Source organism: Loxodonta africana, chromosome 4, assembly GCF_030014295.1.
Source record: "Loxodonta africana isolate mLoxAfr1 chromosome 4, mLoxAfr1.hap2, whole genome shotgun sequence".
NCBI lineage: Eukaryota > Metazoa > Chordata > Mammalia > Proboscidea > Elephantidae > Loxodonta > Loxodonta africana.
In genome coordinates, this window is record NC_087345.1 from 151294581 (window position 1) to 151322189 (window position 27609).

A 27609-nucleotide genomic window follows, 5' to 3' on the forward strand; every position below is an offset into this window, starting at 1 on the left:
GACGATACAAACAAAGTTGCATTAGTTACAGTGGTGGAGCTCAGGGCCCCTCCCAGTTCCAGAGAGACGTCGATTCAGGTCTGCCTGCATTTGATAGCTGGGAAAGCAGAGGCTTGGAGATGTCAAGCGATCTGGCAGTGGCAGACACTGAATGAGAACCAGGACCCAATATCGTCACTTCCAGTTTACTGCTTTCTGCCACTATGCTGTTTACATAAAACCGCAGAGAAACTTTTGATGATGTTTACAGAATTTAACTTTACTTTGACAATATTTAACCAAGCTTATTATTTTATACACTAGAGAGCATCAGAATTGGCATGTATTTGTAAACTAACCCAGTGCCGTCGAGTCGATTCCGACTCATAGCGACCCTATAGGTCAGAGTAGAACTGCCCCCATAGAGTTTCCAAGGAGCACCTGGTAGATTCGAACTGCTGACCTTTTGGTTAGCAGCCGTAGCACTTAACCACTACGCCACCAGGGTTTCCTCTGTATTTGTAAACTACGTTGTTTATTTCATTAATTCAACAAATACATATTAAGCAACTACTACGTACAGGCATCATTCTACGTGCTGACAATACAACGATAAAACAAGCAGGTGAAGTCCCTGCCTTTGTGGAGCTTGTATTCTAGCTGTGGAGAGTACTATGAAGTAAATCAAAAGAGGATAAGGCAATTAAAATGACGGGAGTTGGGCAGAGCAGGGGAAGAGTTCTAGCAGGCACAAGGGCCTCTGTGCCTAGAGAGAATGGCCAGAGATTAGGGGGGAGATACAGAGTCAGATCACACAGGGCCTTGGAGACCACAGAAAGGACTCTGGATTTTGTTCTGAGTTTAATTGTAAAATTACTGGAGGCTTTTCAGCAGGAGATTAACATAATCTGATGTATATATTAAAGCCTGCTTTAAATGATGGCCTTGACTTAAATTGTGTGATAATAATGATAATAGTAACAATGGCTAATACTCATTAGGGGCCCTGGTAGCACAGCGGTTAAGAGCTTGGCTGCTAACCGAAAGGTCAGCAGTTTGAATCCACTAGCAGCTCCTTGGAAACCTTATGGGGCAGATCTACTCTGTCCTATAGCACTCATTAAGCACTTAACATGTGTCAGCCATAGCTAAAAAAGCTGTCACATAATGCTAACTACAGGCATATTATGTAGGTCATTGCTACTACCCTCATTTTATAGATGAGGAAACTGAGGCACAGATATTAACTTGCCCAAGTCCTCACAGCTAGTAAGTGGCAGACCCAGGATTCAAACCAGAGTTGATTCCAGGGCCTTTGTTCTGTACTCTTACACTGTGTGGTAAAAGTGGTGAGAAGAAGTTGATTTTTGGATATATTTTTAAGGTAGAGTTCACATACTTGCTGAATGGATCAGATGTTAAATGTGAGAGAATGAGCAGAGTAAAGGGTGTTCCTGGTTTAAAGACAGCAACAGACAATACTACTCAGCAATAGCAACAATTATTAACAATATAAATTGTTCTTATATCTTTTATTTAAAGGTATCTTATCATCTTAAATGATAGTACAAACTCTAAAATGCTTATCTTTGAGAAAAATTTTCTTTGCTTTATGAATGTTTTATTTGAAATGACTCAAGGCATCCCAGTTTAGCTTCTGACTAGTCAACATATGAAATACATGAAATTGAGGTAAGAAAGTTGAATGAAATGTAGCCCAAGTCAAGAATATTCACAAGTAGTTATTCAGTCTTTCTGGCTAAAAAACAAATAAAAATTAAAATCTAAAAAATTAAAATAAAAATTAAAATCCCAAACAGGTTTTATCAGCTGTACAAATAGTTAACCAGGCCATCATGAGTCAGAATAGGCTTAATGGCAACTAATAACAATGAAGATATGAATTCCTTCTCCTTGCAGGCAAATAACCCCAACAAACACAAATTATCAAAAGATATAAAGATCTATGTAACAGAAAAACTGAGTTTATAAACTTTTGTCCCCATTCTCTGACAATTTTCTAAGGGCAGAACTGAGTAATTTGAATGGTTGGTTCAATGGCTAGTTGATACTCCAGTCAGAAAATAGTATCAGCCAACCATCAACCCTTTCAGGTTGACTGGTAGGAACCTGATGAAAAACAGAACCATTAAAAAAGAAAAGGAAAAGTGTGGTACCCAGAGAGTGGGTAATTCATGCCTACAAGATGTGCTATTACAAGGACAAAATTGGATTAGTTGTAGAGATTCTCACGCTGAGCCTTTTAAAGCTGCCCCACTTTTCCACCGCTCGATAGCTTTTGGCAGCCTGCACAGAGCTACCAACTTTTTGGTTCATACGAAATAACTGAAAATGTTTTAAAAATTCTTTGTAGTAGTATTGGGAAAAAAAAAAAAAAAAAGGAACAGATTTCAAAATGAAATTGCAGTTGTACCTTGTGTGTGACTCTATGGAACATCGATTTATCGGGGAAAGTTTCAAATGCTTCTCTGAGCCCCAAATGAAGGTGCTCAGATCTGTTTTCAGTGTTTCAAGCTGTTATCAATTCACAATCCATGAAATCTAAATTGGGTGTTTCAAAGGTTAGCTATCCTTTGAAGGTCTATATTCTAAACCTCAAATCTGGCTTGCTTTCCTGAAAAACAAATTTTATGAACTTTCTCTTTCATCAAAAATCACATTATTTCCTTATTTAGGATGACCCTAGATGATGGTTCTAGCACATCTTCAATGTTAACTATGTAATGAAACGAACTATGTTAATTAAAACTTATCTTGTATAACCACCTCAAAAAGACAACTGAACAAAGCAAACGTGGAAGGTAGGGATATGTCGTAACAGATCCACACGGACAAATAAGAGTTCCACTACTTTGCAGATTCCCGTATGCAAATTTCTATGTCTTGTAGTCACCAACTTACTGCTGGGGATGGTCAACTGGAGGTTGGTTTCCCAAGTGTTTTTTCCACAAACACTCAGCTATATAGCTACTTCTTGGTGATGATGGAGATGAAAGGGTATCCTTTTAAAGCGTGGTACCTAGCAATCTTCTAGGTTTGGACTAATCAAAAGAGAGCAGAATGGGTGATTACTTCCCTTTTCGTGAACACTGTAGTTGAAATGCATTAGCTGTTCTGGCAGTCCCATTGCGCTGCTGACCCCAGCCCTTTTCACAGATGTCTCCCAATGTTGCTAAGCTACATACCTCTATGGCATGGTACAAACAGCATGGTCTTCAGGGTCAAACAACTTGAGTTTGAATCCTGACTCTGACCCTAACAAACTGTGTAAACTTGGACAAGCCTCTCTGAGTCTCAGATTTCTCATTTTAAATGAAGATAGCAATATCTACTTTGCAGATATGCTGTGAAGATGAGTTAATATATGAAAAAGCTGAACATATTTCCTGGCATATAGCAGATACTTAGTAAATAGTAGTTATTATTATTATTCTATACTTAGTTATTTTAGATAGATTCAAAGCGCTTTATTTCTATTCAAGTTTATCTTATTTTGACTCATCATTTCAATCTGAGATGTCTTTGGAATTTAACATTAATTATCCCTCCCAATTTAACGTCTTCCACAAATCTAAATGCCATGCTATCAGTGTTTTCATCCAAGTGATTGGTAACAAGCACTGAATGTCGCAGGACCAAAAATGAAGCACCCCAATTTCTTTAAAATATAAAAAGCTCTCACAAATCAATAAGACAATAATGGATACCCCAAAAGACTCCATTAGCCTGAGACTGGAAGAACTAGATGGTATCTGGCTACCACCAATGACTGCCCTGACGGGGAGAATCCCTGATGGAGCAGGACAAAAGTGGGATGCAGGCCTCAAAGACCAGACTTAATGGTTTGGCTGAGACTGGAGGGACCTCAGAGGTCACGGACCCCAGAGTGTTAGCACAAAACTAAAACCATTCCTGAAGCCAACTCTTCAGACAAAGATTAGAGTGGTCTAATAAGACATAAGTAAACCCTGGTGGCACAGCGGTTAAGTGCTACGGCTGCTAACCAAATGGTCGGCAGTTTGAATCCACCAGGTGCTCCTTGGAAACTCTATGGGGGCAGTTCTACTCTGTCCTATAGGGTTGCTATGAGTTGGAATCAACTCAATGGTAATGGGTTTGTTTTTTTGTTTGTTTGTTTTTTAATAAGACATAAAATGATACTGGTGAGGAGTGTGCTTCTAAGCTCAAGTAGACACATGAGACTATGTGGGCAGCTCCTGTCTGGAGGCGAGATAAGAAGGCAGATGGGGACAGAAGCTGATTGAATGGACACAGGAAATACAGGGTGGAGAGGAGGAATGTGCTGTCACATTGTAGGGAGAGCAACTAGGGTCACATAACAATGTGTGCATAAGTTTTTGTGTGAGAAACTGACTTGAACTGTAAACTTTCACTTAAAGCATAAAAAAAAAAAAAAAGCATACCCCATAGAAAATTAAACAAAGGACATTAATAGGAAACTCAGAGAAGAAGAAAAAGAACCAGTAAATATATCGAAAGTTATTATAGAAATGCAAATTAAAATACTTCTAAAATCGACATATCTCATTATTGTGGATTTGGAGAAACGGCTTGCATAAGCCACTTACAAGGAGTCCAAATTAGTGCAACTTTCTGTGGCACAGCCTGACAATGTGTACTGAAGTTTAAGATCCCTGGGTGGTGCAAATGGTTCGTACTGGACTACTAACCTAAAGGCTGGCATTGCAAACCCATCTCGTGGTGCTGCATAAGAAAGGCCTGGCAATCTGCTTCCATAAAGATTATAGCCAAGAAAATGCTACTCGTACTCTGTAACACACCAGGTGGCTGTGAATCGGAACTGACATGACAGCAATGGTTTTTACTTAAGTTTAGGATCCAGCAATTCCACCGCTGGGAATTTATCCTAATAATTAAGGCATGTGGAAGAATTTTTGCTATAAGGATGCTCATATTGCATTGTTTTAGAACAGTTAAATGGTGGAAAACTGCATGTCAATAGGATCTGTGAAATCAAATAACAATTATGGAACAAAAATATGGTGAAATAAACTGAGTATAAAGTCATAGAAGTCTATTGCCATGTTAATATATTTAAGACATAATTAGTAAAAAAAGATAAGTTACAAACAGTATGTGCAACATAACCCTATTTATTATGAACAATATATAAGCCTAAGTCTATACATGTCTAGAAAAATGACTATACCAAAATCCCAAAGCAATTCTGACTCATAGTCGACTCTATAGGACTGAGTAGAACTGCCCCATAGGGTTGCGAGGGCTGTAAATCTTTACAGAAGAGACTGCTACATCTTTTTGCTGCAGAGCAGCTGGTGGGTTTGAACTTCTGACCTTTCTGTTAGCAGCCCAGCACTTTAACCACTGCGCCACCAGGGCTCCTTAGAAAAACGTCTATAAGGAACATGAAACTGTTAACATTAGTGGTTAACCCATGCACCAAAAAGAAGGGGGTTTAGATTAACAAAGTATGACTTTTTAAAAAAATTGTGCTTTAAGTGAAAGTTTATAGTTCAAGTCAATTTCTCACACAAAAACTTATACACACATTGTTATGTGACCCCAGTTGCTCTCCCTACAATGTGACAGCACACTCCTTCTCTTCACCCTGTATTTCCCATATCCATGCAACTAGTTCCTGTTCTCCTCTGCCTTCTCATCTCGCCTCCAGACAGGAAGTGCCCACACAGTATCATGTGTCTACTTGTGCCAAGAAGCTCACTCCTCACCAGTATCATTTTCTGTCTTATAGTCCAGTCCAATCCCTGTCTGAAGAGTTGGCTCTGGGAATGGTTCCAGTCTTGGGCTAACAGAGGGTCTGGGGGCATGACCTCTGGGGTCCCTCCAGTCTCAGACAGACCATTAAGTCTGGTCTTTTTTCGAGAATTTGAGCTCTGCATCCCACTGCTCTCCTGCTCCATCAGGGATTCTCTGCTGTGTTCCCTGTCAGAGCAGTCACTGATGGAAGCTGGGTACCATCTAATTCCTCCAGTCTCAGGCTGATGAAGTCTCTGGTTTATGTGGCCCTTTCTTTCTCTTGGGCTCATATTTTCCTTGTGTCCTCGGTGTTCTTCATTCTCCTTTGCTCCAGATGGGTTGAGACCAATTGATACATCCTAGAGGGCCGCTTGCCAGCCTTTAAGATCCCAGATGCCACTCACCAAAGTAGGACACAGAGTGTTTTCTTAATACACTTTGTTATGCCAGTTGAGCTAGATGTCCCCCAAAACCATGGTCCCCAGACCCCAGTCCCTGCTACTCTGTCCCTCGAAGTGTTTGGTTGTATTCAGGAAACTTCTTAGCTTTTGGTTTAGTCCAGTTGTGCTGACTCACCCCATATTGTGCGTTGTCCTTCCCTTCACCTAAAATAATTCTGGTCTGCTATCTACTTAGTGAATACCCCTCCACCTCCCCCACCACCCTCGTAACCATCAAAGAATGTTTTCTCCTGTGTTTAAACCTTTTCTTGAGTTCTTGTAATAGTGGTCTCACCAAGTATGGCATTCTTAATGAAGCCATAATTCGTGATCACCTTCTTTGCTCTCTAAATGCTCAAAATCCATTCCTGTAATAATCAATTTATTGATTCTTGCCTCAAATAGACATCATGTTTACGGGTCTATGATCTATATTATCTAATTTTTCTCTCTTCTGAAAAGTGTAAACAAAGATTTCTTATCTCCATCCTTGAAACACTTCTTTTGGTTCCACAATTTTTCAAAGATTACTGGCACAGAGCTCTCATCTGCAACTTCACCTAGTCAAATGGAATTTGTCCTTCCAGGGCACACTTTCTCAGATTAAGTAGCTGGTCTCTTAGTCACAAATTGGCCTGATTTGGCTTCAAGTTCCTGTTATCAATACTTATTCGAATCTTCCCATTCTAAAGCCTCTTTTTACTGAAAACATGGAAACGAAACGTAACTGGAATAATAGTTGGAAAAAAAAAAAACTATCTCAAACCTATTGCTGTCGAGTTGATTCTGACTCATAGAGACCCTACAGGACAGAGTAGAACTGTCCCATAGGGTTTCCAAGGAGCAGCTAGTGGATTTGAACTGCTGACCTTTTGGTTAACAGCCAAACACTTAACTACTGTGCCACCTCTTGGTTCTTCTCATTCAACCATAGAGAACCCTGTGGCTGGCTTTGGTGATATTTGAAGGGTAGAGAAGAGAGGTTAAGGATGGGAGCAAGGAGGTAGGTGGGCACAACCAAAGGGATTAATAAAGGCAACACAGTAGAAGAGATTAAAAAAAAAAAAAAAAAGCTTTAGAGTGGGAGTGACAGGGAGGGAGTGCTGAGTGAGGAACAAAGACAAAGACAGAAAGCTGAACATCCTTGGAGAAAATACTGTCATGGCACAGACTGTCCCTCAGTCGTCATATGTGGAGAATTTCATTCTGAATCATTTAGGTACAGAAAAGGCACATATCAGTGAAGACTAACGGGACACAGTAAAATGTGAGCTTATGGATGGATCTAAGGCATGTATTTTTCAGGAGAAGGAATAAAAAAAAATATTGATGAGGAAGTAATGGAGAGACTCAGGTGGTAGTAATTTCATCCAAGAAACAAAATGGAAAAGTATGTGTCATACATACGTGGGAAATTTAATTTTTCAATATAAAGGGTAAGAAAAGAATTCACCTTACATTTAACACTACTTTATATTCAAGTCAATACAGAAATTCCTGTCTCTAAGGAAGAGTCATTAATATTCTACGCACCTACACAGCATACTAGAGCTAAAAGAAAAATTTAACATGTTTCCTCTTCTGAACGGACAAGAGGCCAAAATGCACACTGGTTTAAAAAAAAAACCTGTGGTTTTGTTCTAAAATATCCAGAAAGGGGCATCTCAATGTTCTTTCATGGTAGCCAACAATGCATTTCCATTTATTCTAAGTAGAACATAATCCATGTACAGTGGGAGTCGTGACTTCTACTTTTATTGTACTTCTTCCTATAGTATCTAAAATAGTAATAGAATTATAAGGAAAGTGCTGATAAAAGGTTCATTGGGCATATTCATATAAATTAGAATAATAACACACTGTTCATATAAACAGTTCAGAAACATAATAGTTACAAATACCCAAGATCCACATGGCTAAGACCCTAGGCATACAAGGGTTTGAAAAACAAGTACTAACAAAATGGCCTTCTATCTAATTCACTCCTTAATGACAACCGCTTATTAGGAATTAGGACTCTGTAAGAGATAGATGGCAAACATGGGAAAAGTATACAAACATTTAGAGAAGATATCTCTTTGCCCCCATAAAGATTTTCAATAAGGAACAAAGACGATAAGGTAATTTGAGAAAGGTAGTAGACAGGAATGTAAGAAAGAGCTTCCTAAAATATAAAAAAATAAGCACTTGAAAAAATCAATTCCTCTGAATCTTAAAGGTAGTACAGTCGCTTGGGCTAGGAGGCCCTGCACAGTGGTAGGAGTAGGGTAAGGGTAGTCACAGGTATCAGGACCAGCGTGCAGTACTGGATTTGCTTTATTTAAAACAATGCTTGTTCACACCTAGTTTCTACAAAGATATTCAGCAGGGAGCAAGCTAAATAAATACAAACAAGTGGAATTAATACATGGCATAGGATAGCAGCATCAACATTTATCTTCAATAAATATTTGTCAACTCATAACATTGTTGGATTATGCCAACAATGTGAAATTCTCAGTAATTCAACAGTGCTGTGTAGACCCTGTAAGAAGGACAAATGCCTTCACCAGTAATAGTTTCATATGCTAATAAGTATGCTGTCTTTTGTTTGTTTTCACAAAAGTAGATCCAAATAAAGCATTAAATTTTTGGGTACAATCTTTTCTTAGATCTATCTCAACCTACTGTAAGTACCAAACACACACACTCTCACTCTCTCACATGCACGTTCATGTACACACACACACACATACACTCACACACGTACTCACGATACTGCTATACCTGGCCTTTGTTAGGCTTAAATACCTCCTTTCACCCCTAAGCAATTAAGTGCAATTAAAAGATTCATGCACAACTGATATCGAAACAGATGGTTATAAATAGGTAAGAAATATTAATATTCATTATTCATACTTTCGTTCTGGGTTTCTTTTCAATAGACATAATCAAGTTTTTGCTCATCCTACTATAGCTAGCTTCCTGCCTAAAATTTTATTCTTTCCTTCTTTCCCCTGAAAATAAGGGCGTGACACAGTAGTCAAGAGCTCGGCTGCTAGCCAAAAGGTCAGCAGTTCGAATCCACCAGCAGCTCCTTGGAAACTCTATGGGGCAGTTCTACTCTGTCCTGTAGGGTTGCTATGAGTCAGAATCGAACTCAACGGCAACAGGTAAATAAGAATTACTGCCTTACTCCTTAAAGGGTAGGTGTCTTAGTTATCTAGTGCTGCTATAACAGAAATACTACAAGTGGATAGCTTTAACAAAAGAGAAATTTATTCTCTCACAGTCTAGGATGTTAAAAGTCCAAATTCAGGGGGCCAGCTCCAGGGGAAAGCTATCTCTCTCTGTCGGCTCTGGGAAAAGGTCCATGTCATCAATCTTCTCCGGTCGAGGTACTTCTCAGCGTGGGGACTCCAGGTCCAAAGAACACGCTATTCTCCTGGCTCTTGTTTCTTGGTGGTATGAGGTGCCCCACGTCTCTCTGCTTAATTCTCTCTTTCATATCTCAAAAGAGATTGATTTAAGACACAACCTAATCTTATAGATTGAGTCCTGCCTCATTAACATCATAGAGGTAGGATTTACGGCACACAGGAAAATCATATCAGATGACAAAACAGTAGACAATCACACAATACTGGGAATCATGGCCTAGTCAAGTTGACAGACATTTTGGGGGGACACAATTCAATCCATACCAGTCCGAAAGCATACCGATTTCTACCAGATATTATATGAGGTATTTTTGTGAAACTATCATATTAATGATTTTATTCACCAGTGTTCAATCACACAGTTGGTAAGTAATTTTACAGCCAGTGCCAACAACTAAAATAATCTGCTCAATAAAAGAAAATATAACTTAATACACTTCAGAATAAAGGAAAATGTGTTATTAGTTTGTTTTTCTTATATAAGATGATTTCCCCTTAAAAACAAAAAGGTCAACAAAAAGAAAAATACTTAACCATCCCTAAAAGACAAGGTAAAGTCCCTTTGAAAGGGCCCATCTTTGATCTTACTCAGGCTTATGTCACCACCCAGTGGACACCCCATGCAACTACAAGACTTACAGATTACATAATCACCTCAAAAGGCATCAACAGCTTTTTGGACTGGAAGAGAGAGATATAATTACAGGAAAGTGCTCTAAGTGCTCTCTCTTGTGAGCAATATTCTACTTTTAATTTTTGACAACAGAAAAAATGTACTCTGACTGTTCTAACAGTGTTCAGTAAGAAATAGTGGGGGCCACTGTCAGAAAAATTATTGTGGGAAACAGGCATCTTAGTAGGAAATGTCCCCTTTCAGACCAAACATTAAATCCAAGTTAGTTTTAAAATATTGCCACTAAATTGCTGATTTCAAATTTATATATGAAAAATCAAATGTTGACATGTCTGTTTAATGAACTATCAGCCAGAAGAGTATACAATTTAAATAAACCTTTAACAAGGTAGGTAAAAGAAAAAAGATAAGGTTGGCTTTCTAAATTTTAGTTATACTAGTAAAAAAAAACTTTCAAAAACTTATTGTAGTTAGCCTTACAAACTTCACTTTTTCCAGCAGGTTAAATTTGAAAGATACAGGAAGTAGAAGGACAATTATTTAAATACATTTCTCATTATAAACCTATTTAATGTCACATAAATTCAATAGATCTTAATGAAATAATTTAATTTTTCAAATGTACATCTGTGTCTTCTAGATTTTCAATACACACACATAAAAACTGTAGTGTGTAACATGTTTCTGCTATACAAACAAAATAAAACTGAAAACTCATCTGAAACCCCCAAAAGTGGGACAGATTCTTTTTAACTAACACACAGTAAAACTGACTTGTGTATGTATGCCCAGTTCTATGAGTTTTAACACATGTATGGATTCAGGCAACTGCTATCACAATAAGGATGTAGAATGGTTCCATCACCCCAAAAGCCTTCCCTTTAAGTAGGTTTTTATTATCTAAAGTATATATTAGTACTTCACCGATTCATTCAGAAAATGTTGATTGAATGCCATCATACACCACGCACTATAGTAGGTGCTGGTGATACAAGACATGGTCACTGTCGAGGAACCTACCCCCTGTATAACAGAGACATACGGACTAACACAAGGAGCAAGAACACTACGTATGAGCATGGAAGCATGTATAAGGGTACGACTCAGGCACAAAATACAGGTGGTCGAGTCTCTGGTTGTGGGGAAGTTAGGGACTGGCTGAGAAGGCTTCAGGAAGGAGTGATAACCCTAGTTGTGAAAATTAAGCAGAATGGATGAGGACAGGGGTACCTAAAGGGGGAATTATTGGGGGCATTCTTGGAGGGAGAAGCATACTCAAAAGCAAAGAAATGTGAAACAGCATGACACATTAGAATTGCAAACTGTAAATAGTAGTAGCCAGTTCGGTATAACATACAGCACTTTGGAAGTAGGCCTGGGTTCAATTATCAGGCCTATCCCTTACCAGTTGTATGGCCTTGGCCAAGTACTTAAACTTGAGGCCTCAGTGCCCTCAACTGCAAACTACTAATACTGGTAAGTTGGGACTACAAATTAGCTAATACCGTGAATGCGATTCAAAATTAAAATAAATGCCATTTAATGTAAGAATTGTGGCCCTACAAGACAAACAAATGAAAAGAGCACAGGATTCCATCAGGCTTAAGATATTTAAAGGTAAAAGACCAAAGAAATGCAAAATCCAATCTCCTTGGTGGGGAAACACAGACTTTCTTGAGGAGAATTAAGAACTTGGTCATGTGCAACTTGAATCTAAGACACCTAGACTGTGTGACTAAAACATTTGATGGGCATCAACCTGGCAGTAATAAGAGGCTCAGCCTGACAGTTGGGGCCACAGGTGAGAATTCAGTTAGAGCCTCAACTCATATTTCAATTAACTGAGAAACTACTCCCAAATTTGTTTGAAAAAACATCTTTTAATTCCAGAAGATTCAGAATTAACCAAAAAAAAAAAAAAAAAACCAAACCCAGTGCTGTCAAGTCGATTCCGACTCATAGCGACCCTATAAGACAGAGTAGAATTGCCCCACAGAGTTTCCAAGGAGGGCCTGACGGATTGAAACTGCTGACTTTTTGGTTAGCAGCCATAGCACTTAACCACTATACCACCAGGGTTTCTGATTCAGAATTAGACATGGAAAAATTTAAGAAAACCAAAGTGTTAATTCAGTATTTTCTGAGCTAAGGAATCTTTTTATATTTAGTATTTTATGTATTTATACAAAAAAAATTTAAGATAATTTGGTCAAATCAGCCTTTTTACGCCAATTTCAAATGACTCATTGATTTGAACTTGTAATTTGAAGCTTATAAACACTATTGGAAGAGTTAAGAGATTCACGGCTTAGCAAATGCTTAAGTTTGAATTAATTAGATTTATAAATTATTTTTAAGAACTCAGGGACTCTGGTTTTGTTTTTTAATTGTGGCAAAATACGCACAATGTAAAATTTGCATTTTTATTTATTTTCAAGTGTACAATCCAGTGGCATTAATCACACTCAATTTTGTGCAAACACCACCACTATTTGTTTCCAGAACTTTTTATCACCTCAAACAGAAACTCTATACCCATTAAGCAGTTAACTTCCCATTCCTACTCGCCCCCAGCCCATGGTAACCATTAATCTACTTTGTGTCTTTACGCATTTGTCTGTTCTAGGTATTTCATATAAATTGGATCATATTTGTCTTTTTGTGTATGGCTTATTTCACTTAGTATAATGTTTTCAAGGTTCATCCACGTCATAGTATGTATTAGAACTGCATTCGTTTTTATGGAGGAATAATATTACATTGTAGGTACATACAAAAAGCTTTGTCTTTAAATAAAAAATTGATATATTTAAAAGAAATTGGATATATTAAATTTATAAATGCAACTCAAAATGTCTGTAGGAGTTTATGTTTGTAAATGCAACCAAACATTAAAGATCCTTTAAGAGGTAATGTTAAAATTTGTTAGATTTAAAAATAGTGTATTAACCTTTGTCAGCTAAACTTAAAACTTTAAGAACTAGGTTTCTGAACTTGTAACTTTAATAAATCAAGTACTAATTTTAAAAACCTAGATACTCCCATGAATAATCTTTTTTGTGCACAGAAAACTGTCCTTGAGAAAAACAAAAAACAAAAAAACTTGCATCAACAAATAACCTATTCCAAAGGGCTACTGAAAAAATTAAGTGAGTATTAGTATGTAAAGCATTTAGTAAGGAGTCTGTCAGATAAGACTCAATAAAAGTTTGCTGTTATTGTTACTATATGTTAGCTAAAAGTAGCTGGAGAAGTAGCAAGAAGCCAGGTCACAGAAAATCTTGCATATCCAACTGAGGAGTTAGCTTTTTCTCCTGAAAGCACCAAGTGCCTCTGAAGGGCCTGGCACGGAGAAGGTGGATGGAATCAGGGTCCCAGTTCAAATGACATGGCTCTAGGAGTGAGGCTGAATGGTAGAGAGAGATTAAGAATTTAAAGAAATATAGGAATTGGTGGCTTAACATCGTTATTAAATGGGGGAAGCAAGGAGAAGGAACAGATTTTTAGATACTTAAGTATATGAGTGAATATTGAACATTTTACCATGACAGGAAGTACAGAGGAGGGATAAGTTTGGAAGGTGGGTGGGGAGATAATTCAGTTTTAGACACTGAGTTTGAAGCTTCTGAGGGGCAGGCAGGCAAAGATGCCCGATTAAGCTACTGGCTAAATATGTCTAGAACTCAGGAGTTCCCAGAAGAAAGATCTGGGATGGCGGTACAGATGTGAAAGTCTTTGAGATGGCTGTTGCAACCGCAGGAAATGATGAAATCACCCGGGGAAAGAAAGCACGTAGAATAAAAACAGTGCAAGGGACACAACTTTAGACAGGTCGTTTAAAAGATGATCTGAAGAAAAGGAAGCAGTACAGGAAAAGGAGGAGGAATGTCAGAGAGGTAGAGGTGGGGCCAAGGCTTACACAGAGCAATTATCTGGAACTGAGCGTGACAGAATTCTAAGTAACAGTATAACTCGTAATGAACAAAAAGTACTGCTGTGAATAAGCACAAGCGAACATTTTCTTTCTGTACCAGTCACAAATTTTGAATACCATACAATAAGAACCTATACACACAGAAAATACAATACCGAGGCTAGCAAAGTTTGTTTCCTACAAAAAAAAAAAAAATTTTTGTTTCCTATAGAGAAACAAAATAAAAATTCCAAATTTTTCTGGGAAAAAAGTGCACGTGTATCAACAGTCAGAAGCAATAAAATTCTTTCTTAAAAAGGTTCTTTCAGTGTCACATTTCTCTGATTCCTAAAGTAAGAGGTAAACATTAAAGTGGCTCTCTCGAATATTCTGAGAAAACTTTTCTCTTGATTCTTCTATGCAGGTCATAAACTATGACTTTTGGCCAGACTGGCAGCCGATTTGCCAAAGTGCGTTACAACCTGAATGACTTCCACCATTGACAAAATCTCTGTCAAATGGCTTCATCTGAACCTAAGATAGCTGAGGAGATCAAAGGAATATTTCCATCTGAAGATCACTTGCCAAAGTAGATATGAAAGAAACTATCTGAAACATATTAATACTTCAATTGTCAACTAAAAATACCTGTATTTAAACTGAGGTCTTCAGGGCTGGTTCGCATTAAGAGACGATGAGCTAAAATTTTTTAAACTGTTTTATACATGATTACTATTAGTAGTGGCCAACATGAAGGCACTATAGAATGAATCAATAAACCAGAAACGACACAGAACTGAACAGAAATGGCTGGAAACCAAATTAGCAACTTAAAGCCAAGGCTTGATACACAATAAATGTAGACTAAAATCACAACGACATAAGGATAAACACTGTCCCTAAAGTAGAGAACTCAAGAAATTTAACAGAATAAAATTTTAAAGATAGTAAGAAAATTTTCCTTAAAAAAAAAAAAAAAAAAAACTGAGGCATACTGTATTCCAAGAAAATCTGAATCTGAATATCTGCCAGTGAGACATAGCCTGGTAGACTGACAAAATGTCAAAGACAATGTTCCCAGTATCCAGGGAGGAAAAGCACATAAATCACCCACAACTATGAAGTAGGAAGATCAGGGTGGCCCTAGACCTCCAAAGCTACGCAGAGAAGCTGTATACTATAGTTAGTAAGAGAGGCAGCTTTGGAGCCAGACTACCTGGATCAAATTGTGGTTCTTCCACAATTAGTTATAAGACCTTGGGCAAATCACTTAAATTCTGTGCCTTTGGTTCCTCATCCGTAAAGTGGTAATAATAATAGTACTTACCTCATAAGGTTGTATAAGAATTAAATAAGTCAACATATGTAAAAGTCTAGAGTATTAAAGAACAGTGCCTGGTACAGATAAGTGTTAGTGATTATTATAAACTATTGTAAGTAACACTGTATTGATAAATATTGAAAAATAGGTACTCATACATTGCTGGTGGGAATACAAAATTGGTAATAGCTTTATGGAAGGCAATATAGCAGTATCTATCAAAATCTAAAACATACATATATTTTCACCTAGTGATTTCACTTCTAGAAATTTATCATACAGGTATACTTACATGCAAAATATGCAAATACTAATGACAGCATTATTTTTAACAGAAAGAAGGAAAATTTAAATGTTTATTAATAGGGGACTTGCTGGATAAATTAGTGTACATGAATACAATTAATCACTATGCAGCTGATAGAAGGATAAAGCTCCTCTATTATGGTTGGGTTATTGGCATTACATGCAATGATCTTCAAGATACACTGTTACATGAAGAAAGCATTTGTGTTATACACACACACATTTACACATATATGTTTAGAAATGTCTGCAATATTTTTGGAAGTATACACAAGGGAAATTGTTAGAAGTGGTTAGTTTTAAGGAGGGGCTACATGTGGCTAGGAGACAGGGACAGGTCAGACTTTTGACTGTATTCACCCTTTTACAGATTTTGTAATTACCCATTCAAAAATAGGTAAGTAATTCATAGGTTAAAGACTGGACTAAAAAGAGCAGAATATAAATTTGAGACTCTTTATAATCTAATTCATTGCCTTCTATTCAATGCAATTTATTAAAAATTCATTACTTTCTCTTTCTTGCTTAGTAGAGTTGAACCTATGACATTGAATTTATAGTATTTTGTTACAGAAAGTGTTATGTTGCTATTTTAGTCATCTTATAATAAAATTATAAAACTATAACTTTAGAACTACTCTAAAAATAGATATAAAACAACTACATAAAACACAAAGAGAAAGTAATGAAAGCAGTAATAGGTAGATACCTTAACTCACTTTGTCAATAATATACAGATAAAATAAAATGAAAAATTAGAAGGGTACCTGTTATAGATTGAATTGTGTCTCCGCAAGAATTATATTAAAATCCTAACTCATGTACCTGTGAATAGGACCCTGCTTTGAAATAGGGGTTTCTTCTGTTATGCCAATGAGGTCATGCTAGTGGGTCCCAAACCTAACCCCTTCTGATTGGTATCGTATAATAAGAGCAGAATAGACACATGCAGGGGAGACACTATGTGGCAGCAGAGGCAGATGCATCTCCCCGCAGCAAAGGAATGCTAAGGACTGCTGGCAGCCACCAGTAACTGGCAGAGATGCCCACAGAAGGAATCAATATGACTGTGACCCAATTTGGAATTTTAGCCTCCAGAAATGTGAAAAAATAAATTCCTGTTTTTTAAAGCTAACCACCTGTGATACTTTTGTTACATTAGTCCTAGGAAACTAAGAGATTATGTATGGAAATCTGAAAAAAATATATGAATATACAGATAGATATGTATATCTCCAAACCAGTTGCTGGCGAGTCAATTCTGACCCATGGTGACTCCATGTACTTCAGAGTATAACTGTGCTCTACAGGCGTGATCTTTTGGAAGTAGATTTCCAAGCCTTTCTTCCAAGGTGCCTGTGGGTAGATCTGAACTACCAGCCAAGCTGAGTCCTCAACTGTTTGCACCACCCAAGGATATATACGTACATACACATACATGTCCCTATATATACACATACAGGTATATATACCAAATTAAGTTGGTCTAATAGGCTATATATTAAATTCCATATCTTGATAAACAAGAGTAAATCTTCCTTTTAGGTACACATGAAACATTTATAAGAACTGATTTCATATTAGCCATAAAGTATTCTTCAATAAATTCCTAAAGGTATAAATAAAAACCAAAGAAAAATCCATTGCTGTTGAGTCAATTCCAACTCATAGCAACTTTTTAGGACAAAGTAGAACTGCCCACAGGGCTTCCAAGGAGTGGCTGGTTGGCTTGAACTGCCAACCTTTTGGTTAGCAGTCAGGCTCTTAAACACTGCATCACCAGGGCTCCAGGTATAAATAGGTCAGATTATATTCTCAGACCAAAACGCAATAAAACTAGAAATTACTACTATTAATACTACCATCCAATACTGTAAATGTCAAAGAAATATGATAAGAAAAAGAAACAAGAGGCATAGTTTTAGAAAGGAAGAGGCAAAAATGTCATCATACTATAATACAGCCTTTATATATATAATACAAGATAATTAGAACACGTAAAAGGTAAAACAAGACCTCATTCACAAAAGCAACCAAAACTAAAAATTCTTAGGTGCAAGCCTATTAAGAAATATACAGGATTTATATAAAAAGACTGCAAAAAGTAAGAAATATATAAAAGTAAGCCTAAAAAAATGAAAAGTTCATGAATACGAACACAATACTGTAAAAATTCAATTCTCCCTAATTATCAAAAAATTCTATTATACCTCAACAAAATCCCTATTACATATTGAAGAATAATAATTTGTGGAAATTAAAACACTGATATTCATATAGGAATAGACCAAGAAAACAAACTGATCAATAGAATAGACATGACAGAATTAGATAAATATAATGAAAGCTTAGCTTATGATAAAATTGGTATTTTGACTTGGTGGGAAAAGGAAAAACTACTCAAAAGCAAGTGCTGGGAGAACTGACTAGCATTTAGAAAGAAAGTTAGATCTCTTCCTCACCAGCCCTCACTCCCTATACCACCCACTGCCATTGAGTTGATTCTGATTCATAGTGACCCTATAGGACAGAGTAGAACTGCCCCATAGAGTTTCCAAGGAGCACCTGGTAGATTCGAACTGTTGACCTCTTGGTTAGTAGCCACAGCACTTAACCACTAAGCCACCCGTGTTTCCTCACTCCCTATACACACATACACATATAATTCCAGATAAATAAAAAAAACTAAGTGAAAAGTTGAACTATAAACACATCAGAAGAAAGTATAATTTAAAAATTTAATAATATTTAAGATAGGAAAATTCCTTTCTATGTGATTTGACTACACAAAGATAAATTCTATGTGATGGACGAGTCATAAGGTCAAAGAATTTCTCATAAAGAGAAAATATATAAAGAATATGTAATAGAAAAAGGATAAATATCCAGAATATGTATGTATAAACAAATCAATAAGGAAAAGATTTAAAATTCTATAGAAAAACCAGCCGAGAGTATGAAGAGGCAATTCATAATGCTAAATGGTGAATAAAAAAAAAAAAAAACTCCACAATTTCACTAGTAATCAAAGGAATGCATATAAAAACAACATATTTTTTACTCATCAGGTTTGGATTTTTTTTAATTAATTATATCCAGTATGTCCAGTACTTGTGAGGATGAGGGGAAATAAGCCCTCACGTATACTGCTAATGAGAATGACAATGGGTAAACATTTTTTTATAGAGCAATTAGGCAGATTTGACCAAAATGTTACATGCTTATATAATTTGATCCAGCACTTCCACTATACCCAAAATATATACAAAAAAGCTATGTTCATTTATGTAAATATGTATTTTTTAATGGCTAAGCACTCGGTTGCTAACCGAAAGATCAGCGGTTTGAACCCACCAGCCACTCCTTGATTGAAAAGACCTGGAGCCTAGGAAACCCTACGGGGCAGCTCTACTCTGTCATAACTATACGGTCGCTATAAGTTGAAATCAACTCAACGGCAACAGGTTTGGTTCTTGGTTTATGAGTTGGAATCAACTCCACAGCACACAACACACATCTATTTTTATATGTAAGTTTAGATGTAAAAGCACAGGAAAAAGGACTAAAAGCGTGTGCCCCCAAACCGTTGATAGTGAAGGGGAGAACGAAGTATGATCGAATAATGGAGACACTTCATACTTTACTCAACATACCTTAAAAACTGTCTAGAATTTTTATTAGGCTGTATTTGTGTATTACTTGTGCCGTAAAAATGGGGGGGGGGGGCGGCAAGGGATTTTTAAGGTAAGCCAGAGACATCTTGAGTCTACAAGAAAGTAGTCAGAGACTAATAGTGTTTGAATCAAAAGCATATAGCAATCAGCTTGGGGGTGGAGGTTCCAGTGGCCAGAATTATAACAATTTGAGCATTACCAAAAAAAAAAACACTGATAGAAACATTGTGAATATATCAAACTCCATGGGCTCACAAACAAAAACTCATTTGCTAGCACTGGAGGTAATCATGAACATCAACTCCTAACTGTGAAAATTGGAAAAAGGAAAAAATTAAGCATTTACCCTGGCATTTCAGTCGAAATTATATTTTAAAGTAACCAAAGAGGCTCTGCTGATGAGAAAGAGAAAGGTCTTTATTACAGAAGAAAGTCTGCTCACAAATGTAAAAGAAATAATAGAATTTTAAAATCACAAATTTTCAACCTAATGAAGTATTTGATTTAGGCAAAGACTATCAATGCTGAATAAATATTTTGAAATAACTGAATAAAATATACTAACTAAAAGACAATGTACCACAAGGAGCACTGGGTTAGTAGCAAGAGAACCTGGACTCTAGTCCCAGTAATGCTAATTGGCAGCTTCATACCCAAGTATCAGCGATCCCATCTATGAAACAGGACCCTGACTCACTCAGCTACTGCACACAGTTTCACAAAGTGGGATGATGAACGTAAAAGGACTTACTGTGAGGCCAATTTAAAGCACCAGGGTTACCACTGTGGAACGATACTATTTTGTCAACCAAGCTGTCCAAATTTAAGTAGGAATAGTACTATTATTCTAATTAGTAGAGGCAAAGTTAATTAATATGTTTACTTGCCTGTCTTAAAATAAGCGTAAGACACTGGTTTAAACTATGTCACCACAGGTACAGTGTTTATGCTCTGAAAAAGAAGTGGCCCATGTTGATCCTGCCATGTCTTCCAATCTTAATTATCAGTTAGATACATAGTGTTTGGGTATTTCTTACCAGGTTCTGGAAGATCTAATTTCGCTCTTTTTAGTTCTGCCATAGAAATCTGAAGTTGCTCGATTACAAAATCATCTTCAAAGAGAAAATCCTTGGCCAGGGTCTCTTGAAGAAATTCTACAAGTTCCTCCATAGACAGTTTCATTAGATGTTCTAAGAATGAGAGAAGTAAAAACGCAGAGTCAGCAGCTACTTTAGGTTGAAAAGATAATATATTCTATTCTGATATAGTACTTAAAAAGGGGGGGGGGCATAGCCCACAGCTTATATATGGCACTGTGAATGTCATTAAAACTCAGTAAGACAAGATTATTTTCTGATGTTAAGGCAGGTACTCTCTTATTAGGAGTGAAAAAAGGAGCATACTGCCAAATACTTTCTCGTTAGTGTAAGAATAACTATATCCTAGGCATTAATATGAACCCCAGAGCAAGAGCTCCTTAGAGACAAAGGCATAGAAAGACCACCCCAGCACGACATGAGGTCTTTCTGTTTTATTGGTATGAAGCCCCAGCTGCCACAGGCGAATGCACTTTAAGTCTATATTTACTACTGTTTCAAAATGAATTAAAAAAAAATCTGGATTAATTTTATTTGTGAGTTGTATTTCTATTTATAAAATTAGTTTTATTGAAAAAAATTCAAACTACAGACACAAAACAGAAAGTAAAAATCAGCTAAGCTCCCACTACCCACCATTCTACAAGTAGAGATGTGTATGTGCATGTGTTTATATGTGCATCAATCTACAAAGACAAACTGAACTTTCTACGCTATTACACTTGTTTTTCCTATTCGATAATGTATCACTGACATCTCTCACTTCAAACAAATATGATTTTATGCCATCATTTTTAATAGCTACATGAGGAATTCACTGTATATACTGTAATGGTCATTAGGTTATTTCTAATTTTTTGCCATTTAAAGCCACTCTTTGGTGAACCACCAATAACAATGTCTGTAAATATTCTTAAAGCAATCAAGAATAAACAAACAAACAAGCAAGCAAATAAAGAAGGGGGGAGAGGAGAAAATCTCTTACAAGCTTCTGCTAACAACTGTTGGCTAAGGTGACCAGAAAGTTTTCGAAGCTTTATATGGTGGTGAAGGAACTTCATTTAAGTCTTCGAGCTTTGTCTCCCTAACCAAGAAAAATCCGTAGCAACAGGCAGATTTTTCCACAGCTCATTTAATCTAATGATATGGTAAGCACATAAAGTAATCGTTACGTTTAAAGTTTACTTACAAAAAGGTGAGGAAATTTTTTACTTGCCCAAAAAAAAAAAAAAAAATCAATCAAGGATCAAATTAGTAAAACATAACTGAAGAGAGAGAAGAGAGCTACAGAAAAATATAATGTTTCTACTTTTTCACTGTTTATGGAATATAAAATAAGTATATCTCTTAATAAAAATTATACTTTTGTTTTATGTATCTGCCAGTTCGTAATACAGAAGGAGAAAAAGGAAGTAAAAGGTTAGGGGAGGGGGGAAGTTGAGTGACAGAGAGACAGACAGAAAAACAGAGGTTGACTGATTAAGAGAAAATTTACACTGATGTGTAACAGAACCTTGAGTCTTGGAACACAAGTCTTTGTCCAGTGTTTTGTCTTTAGTTTATGTGTTGGGGGTAAGGAACCACACTTCTGAATCCTTTTCTTTAAAAGAGTAAACATCACAGAAATGTTTTTAAAAGGAGTTTTCATTCCTACCTAAGGTTGGATAATCCGGCATTATTTTCATTCTTTTCAAGGAAGCAATCAAATAATCATATTTAAAGCATCCGACAAGTACTTAGAACACCAAGCACAGTAGGGAGAACAAAATACAAAACATGACCCCATGCACTCAATTAGCTTATAATTTAGTTGGGAAGCTGAAGAGATGATCATTCAAGAAGAACATGAGAGCAGAGTGTGCAATGAATGTAGAACTGTGCTGTAGGACCTGGATTCGGAACCTTGTATCACGTTCTAATGCCTTCAGTGATTCTCTTTTCTGCACAGTTAAAAGGAGTCACGTAAATTTTAAGGTTGAATTGAAACTTTAAAGATAAATAAGGTTCTTCATTTTCATGAAGAAAACCTCATTCCTTGCTTTTCAAAATAAGGCATATTGTACAGAATTACAAGAGCCTTTGAAATATTGCAACTAAATAAGGCCTTCCTGCATTTATGTGACTACAAACGTTGATTGTACTTGCCCCAGAGACCACAATGCAGTCAAGCAGAGAGATGGTCTGGAGGTTCCTCATCTCTGGTCTACAGCTTGGAGCTGTATGTCTTTTTCCTGGATGAAGGAAACAGTAGTAAAAAATGTCCTTTCTACCCTTTCAACTAAGGGACCTGCTGTCTTCAGACGGCTATTACAAACTTCGATTCAGACTGATGAAAAGAAATAAAAGGACCCGGTGGAAACAAATACTTAATAATATTATTAGTGAAACTATCGAAATGAGTATTTAAAGCATCAACTTACTGTTTAAGTGTGAGAATAAAACTGATATGAAGAGAAAAGAATCAAAGACCTCTGCAATGTTCTAATCTTTTACTCATGAGAAAGCACCAAAATGAAAGTAAATTATCAACTGAAGGCAAATTTCTTCACTGATTTTTAAGAATTTTTTTTAAACCACCACTAAAAGAAAACGAATTTGAGGTGGTGAGGGGTCAGGTGGGAAATTAAGAGTTAAAATAAACCTTGATTTTTGTAAAATATTTATAGTTAAACATTTTCTTACTTTTGTGTAATTTTAAGATTGTATAAGACATAGCAGTAAGAACTCGATCTCCTTCAAAAATGTAGATATCCCATATTCTTAGGTTTAGTGTAAATGGAATCTGTAATTAAAAACAAAACAGAAATGAGGTAAACAATTTGCCCTCATCCTTTATTTATAATGTTATGACTGAGTTTTGCAAATACTCACGCGATCAAGAAAACACTGAAAAAACCATTTCATTGTGTAAAAACTCGTGTAGATTTCTTGAGAATCCTGAAAAAACAAAGACCTCGCAATTTCTAGATTGTAGCAAACAAAACATGACAACATAATACAAAACTTAGGAAGGCTGTGGAGGCAGCTGTCAAAGCTAAACATAAAATCATCTCATTAGGAATCTTTTTCATGCAGGATTATTTCTAGTTTTCCTCTTCTTACTCTTTCCGTCTAATTTTACTTCTCAAAAACCACATAAGAACAAATCCTTTCTTATGATAGGACTGTAAGGTATCTTGACTCCCTAAAATATTTTACAGTGAAGTATCTTTGCTTTACTAAACTGTGTTTTATAGTAAAGCATATACACCATTCGCTAAGAACAGATTTGTATGACCCTTAAAACACTTTCTGTGCAATTAAAAAAAACTCCAAAATTACTGACAAGTAATGTTTTTTTATAAATTATATTGTTTGTTTTTATCAGCTTCAAAGAAGTTTGATTTTATAAATTAGGGCTGTGACATTACATCAATATAAAATTTTACAAAATGAGTATTCATCAAACAACTGGGAATTTTAAATGAAATAAACAACACTATAAATTAGTATGGTAATTGGAACTAAAGCCTAAACGTAATTATTCTAGCTTCATGCTTGATGTAGGTGGTTGGAAGTCAATGTTACTTCTACCTACCAAGTGTTGCTTAAGCTTGGACAGAAATTTATTCAGTATTTTTTCATGGTGTTCTTGGAATCTCAAGAGTTTAGGAAAACCTTGGACAAAAAAGCCTAGAATACAAACATAAAAACAATACTTTATAAATAACGACAGACCTCAATTTTAAAATCCAACATATTTCTTTCATTTGTAACTGTCAAAAATAAAAACATTCATTATTACCAAAATATTTTCCTTCCCCATCAGGGAAATAACTGTGTATACATTTTAGTTAATGAAACTTGAAGTCCAGTATTTGTTTGCTAAAGATCTTCTATGAAGCAGGGGAAAAAAAAAACTTCACTGCCGCCAAGTCGATTCTGACTTATAGCGACCATATAGGACAGAGTAGAACTGCCCCACAGGGTTTCCAGGGCTGTAACCTTTACGGAAGCAGGCTGCCACATCTTTTCTCCCGTGGAGCAGCTGGTGGGTTCGAATCACCAACCTTTCAGTTAGCAGCCAAGCGCTTACCCCCTGTGCTACCAGGGCTCCAAAGATCTTCTAACCTTGTAAAAATATAAGAGGACAGAATATTCCTGAGTGAAATGGGGAACAAAGGGGCTAAGAAGAAAACAGAAGCTGAAGCCATCTATCAGGGTTGTCTGTTCTCATAAGGTACTGGGTCATATCCTAAATGCCTGAATTCTTCATAGGTTATTCTAATCTTGAATATTTATTTTTGTTTTATTGCAATTACATTACTTAATAAACATTTTATTACCCTTTTTAGGTCTATTCTAGCAGTTTCATCAGTATCATATTTCCAAAGTTTTTACCAGTTTTTAATCCTCTCTATAATCCGTATTTACCATCAGCTAAACTGGCACTATATGATCAATGTATGCAAAAAACTGAAAATATATTTTAACTGAACTAATTATACAATATCATCTATGAATTTTCTAGGAAGTATGTAATTGTGAATGGTGAGTTAGTACTAATTCTGTGTTTTTAACTCACTGAACTTTACATTCTGTTTTTATTCATGTTTCTTTGCAGATATTCTATAACAAACCAAACGAAATCCAGTGCCGTTGAGTCGATTCCGACTCATAGCAACCCTATAGGACAGAGTAGAACTGCCCCATAGAGTTTCCAAGGAGCACCTGGCAGATTCGAACTGCCGACCCTTTGGTTAGCAGCCAGCCGTAGCACTTAACCACTACGCCACCAGGGTTTCCAGATACGATCCATTAAAAAGGACAAATACATAATAGACTTTATAATTTCTCCATAGTACTATTTTCCAACCAGGGTTCTATATAATTTTGCAAGATGTTCTATGTATTTTAAAAAGAAGCTGGGGAAATGCCGTATGTTATACATTCCCTCTAAAAACAAAAAAAATAAAATAAATTTTTATTTTTAGATATTAATGAAGCAAATGAACTTAACTAATGTTTCTAAACTGTCCTATAGAGTAAAGAAATGTATTTTCCTTTGTTTAACTCAGTCTCCCAGACTTTTGTTATCTTGGAGCCCATTTTTTCCCCACAGCACATCTGGTTCCAAAACATGAAACTATGTCCCTCTAAGAACCTGAGAACTAATGTTCTTTGGAACACTGTTGGGAAACATTGCTTTACAATCTTCTGGGCAGGACTATTTCTTAACTAATTCTAAGTTCTCTAAAGGTGTGTGTAAAAATTTCCAGTCACAGAGATTCTATTCCTTAGTAATATTTTCCAGTGAAATGATTTCATTAAAAAAAAAATATTAAAAAAGCTCTATCAGTGCCACTTTCATGGTCAATTTGATAGGAATGAGTGTTGGAAGGATTTCAAAAGTCCAATTTTGGAAAAGTCAATATCCTTGAGTAATAACCACTAGCTGAAGGATGCTAAGATATCAAACATTTCTTCACTTTTCAGTGATATCTGAGGCTTGATATTAAATCTTGCTTTCCTCAGCCCTCACTTTGAAATCTGTATAAGTGATACCACTTTCACAGAGGAAATATAGAATTTCATGAGCAGACCTAGAAACTAGTACCTCTAAGTACAAACTTACCCATAATAATGACCTAAACTGCACTGCAAATATAAATGTTAGGTGAGCAGAATTAATATTGCCTCACAGATTAAACTGCTGATAATAATTCCTGAAGGCAAACTAATTAAAAGAATTGACTGTTTTCCAAAATTAGACAGTCTTCTACATAATTACATACAACTTAAGTTGTAACATTCCATTGTGTTTCAGAAGCTATCAGTAACCCCAAAGTAAAGCAAAATAAAGGCTGATAAAGAAGAGCTATTTTTTTCAAGATGCTTTTTTTAAATGATATTGCCTACTGGATGGTAGCTCAGTATGATAATGAGGCTTACTGTTGGAGTCTATAGGGTGCGAAATGTCCAGAAACAGTTACCATGCAGATAGTATTTGTTAAAAAACTGGCAAGGAATAGTAAGGGACAAAGATAAATGCAAACACACATACACAGTATCACACAATACCCTCACAAAAATCATATGCTAACAGTGTAAGATTTAGTAAATTATGGAAGGCCATCGTTTTCAAAATGTTAAAATATCATTTTAAGCATGTGACAGATTCCCGACCACATACATGATCACATAATTGGTAATGACTGACCTGAGAAAAGTCAGCCCTGGATCATTCTTCAATACTCCTCTCATGAGAGTGATTTAACTTTTAAGGACAATTTTACAAACATTTACGTTCTGAACATTCTGGGTTTATCACAAAACCCTGTCTCATCAGAACAGAATCTCTAACTTCAGAACTTAGATGATCTATTCTTGAGTAATCAGTGTTGAAATTTGGTATTACCACATGAATGGCACTGGGAAAATAATTTCTGCAATACGTGAGCAAATGCCACTTTTAGTTCCAAGACAAGTTACACTCCAAGCTCTTTAAAATAAAATTTATCACATGTGCTTGGTAAATGTAAGGAAAAAGTATTAAAAATACCCTGTGATTTTGAAAACCAAACAATTACGCAAGTTTTAAAACATTAAGTAATCAAATGCCTAAAATGTGTTATTAGCCTTTTATTTAAAATGGTATCAATTTTACAGCTGGGGGGGAAAAATAAATAAATAAACTAAAAAAAACACTTGAAGTATACAACTGTTGCTAAATGTGCACCGTTTCTTTTAACAGCAAGTGTCATTTCTCAATCATTTCTCAACAAAGAGTTATGCATCACAAAATCCAGTCAAGGGTAAACATTTTACTGAAATGATAATTTCTTAACTGTCTAAAAGTTTTGGTCAAAAAGCATCTTTTACTTCTCCCAGCAATACAGTTTTTTCTAAATTCTTCTGAACCTGGTTTCTTTTGATAGGGGGCAAGTAAGGAAAGAATTTTAAAATGCCAACAATACACTCTGAGGAAAAGATAAATGGTCAGGAAAGTTTAGAAAAGTTCAATAAACGAAAACGAAGTAAGAAATCAGCAACACATTAACTGAAC

General features: G+C 36.1%; 1 protein-coding gene across 7 annotated transcripts in view; it reads right to left on the reverse strand.

Moving 5' to 3' along the window:
* Positions 1-27609, reverse strand: part of USP6NL (USP6 N-terminal like) — a 189213-nt gene that overhangs the window by 11202 nt on the left and 150402 nt on the right. For 6 of the 7 annotated variants that reach the window (XM_023548922.2, XM_064284850.1, XM_064284849.1 and 3 more), the window contains 4 exons: positions 24142-24236; positions 23436-23501; positions 23247-23346; positions 20505-20657 (listed from right to left, as the gene is read on the reverse strand). In XM_023548922.2, coding sequence (XP_023404690.1) covers positions 20505-20657; positions 23247-23346; positions 23436-23501; positions 24142-24236 — 414 coding nt within the window. The remainder of the gene's footprint in view (positions 1-20504; positions 20658-23246; positions 23347-23435; positions 23502-24141; positions 24237-27609) is intronic. The other variant, XM_064284851.1, reaches the window with a different exon arrangement.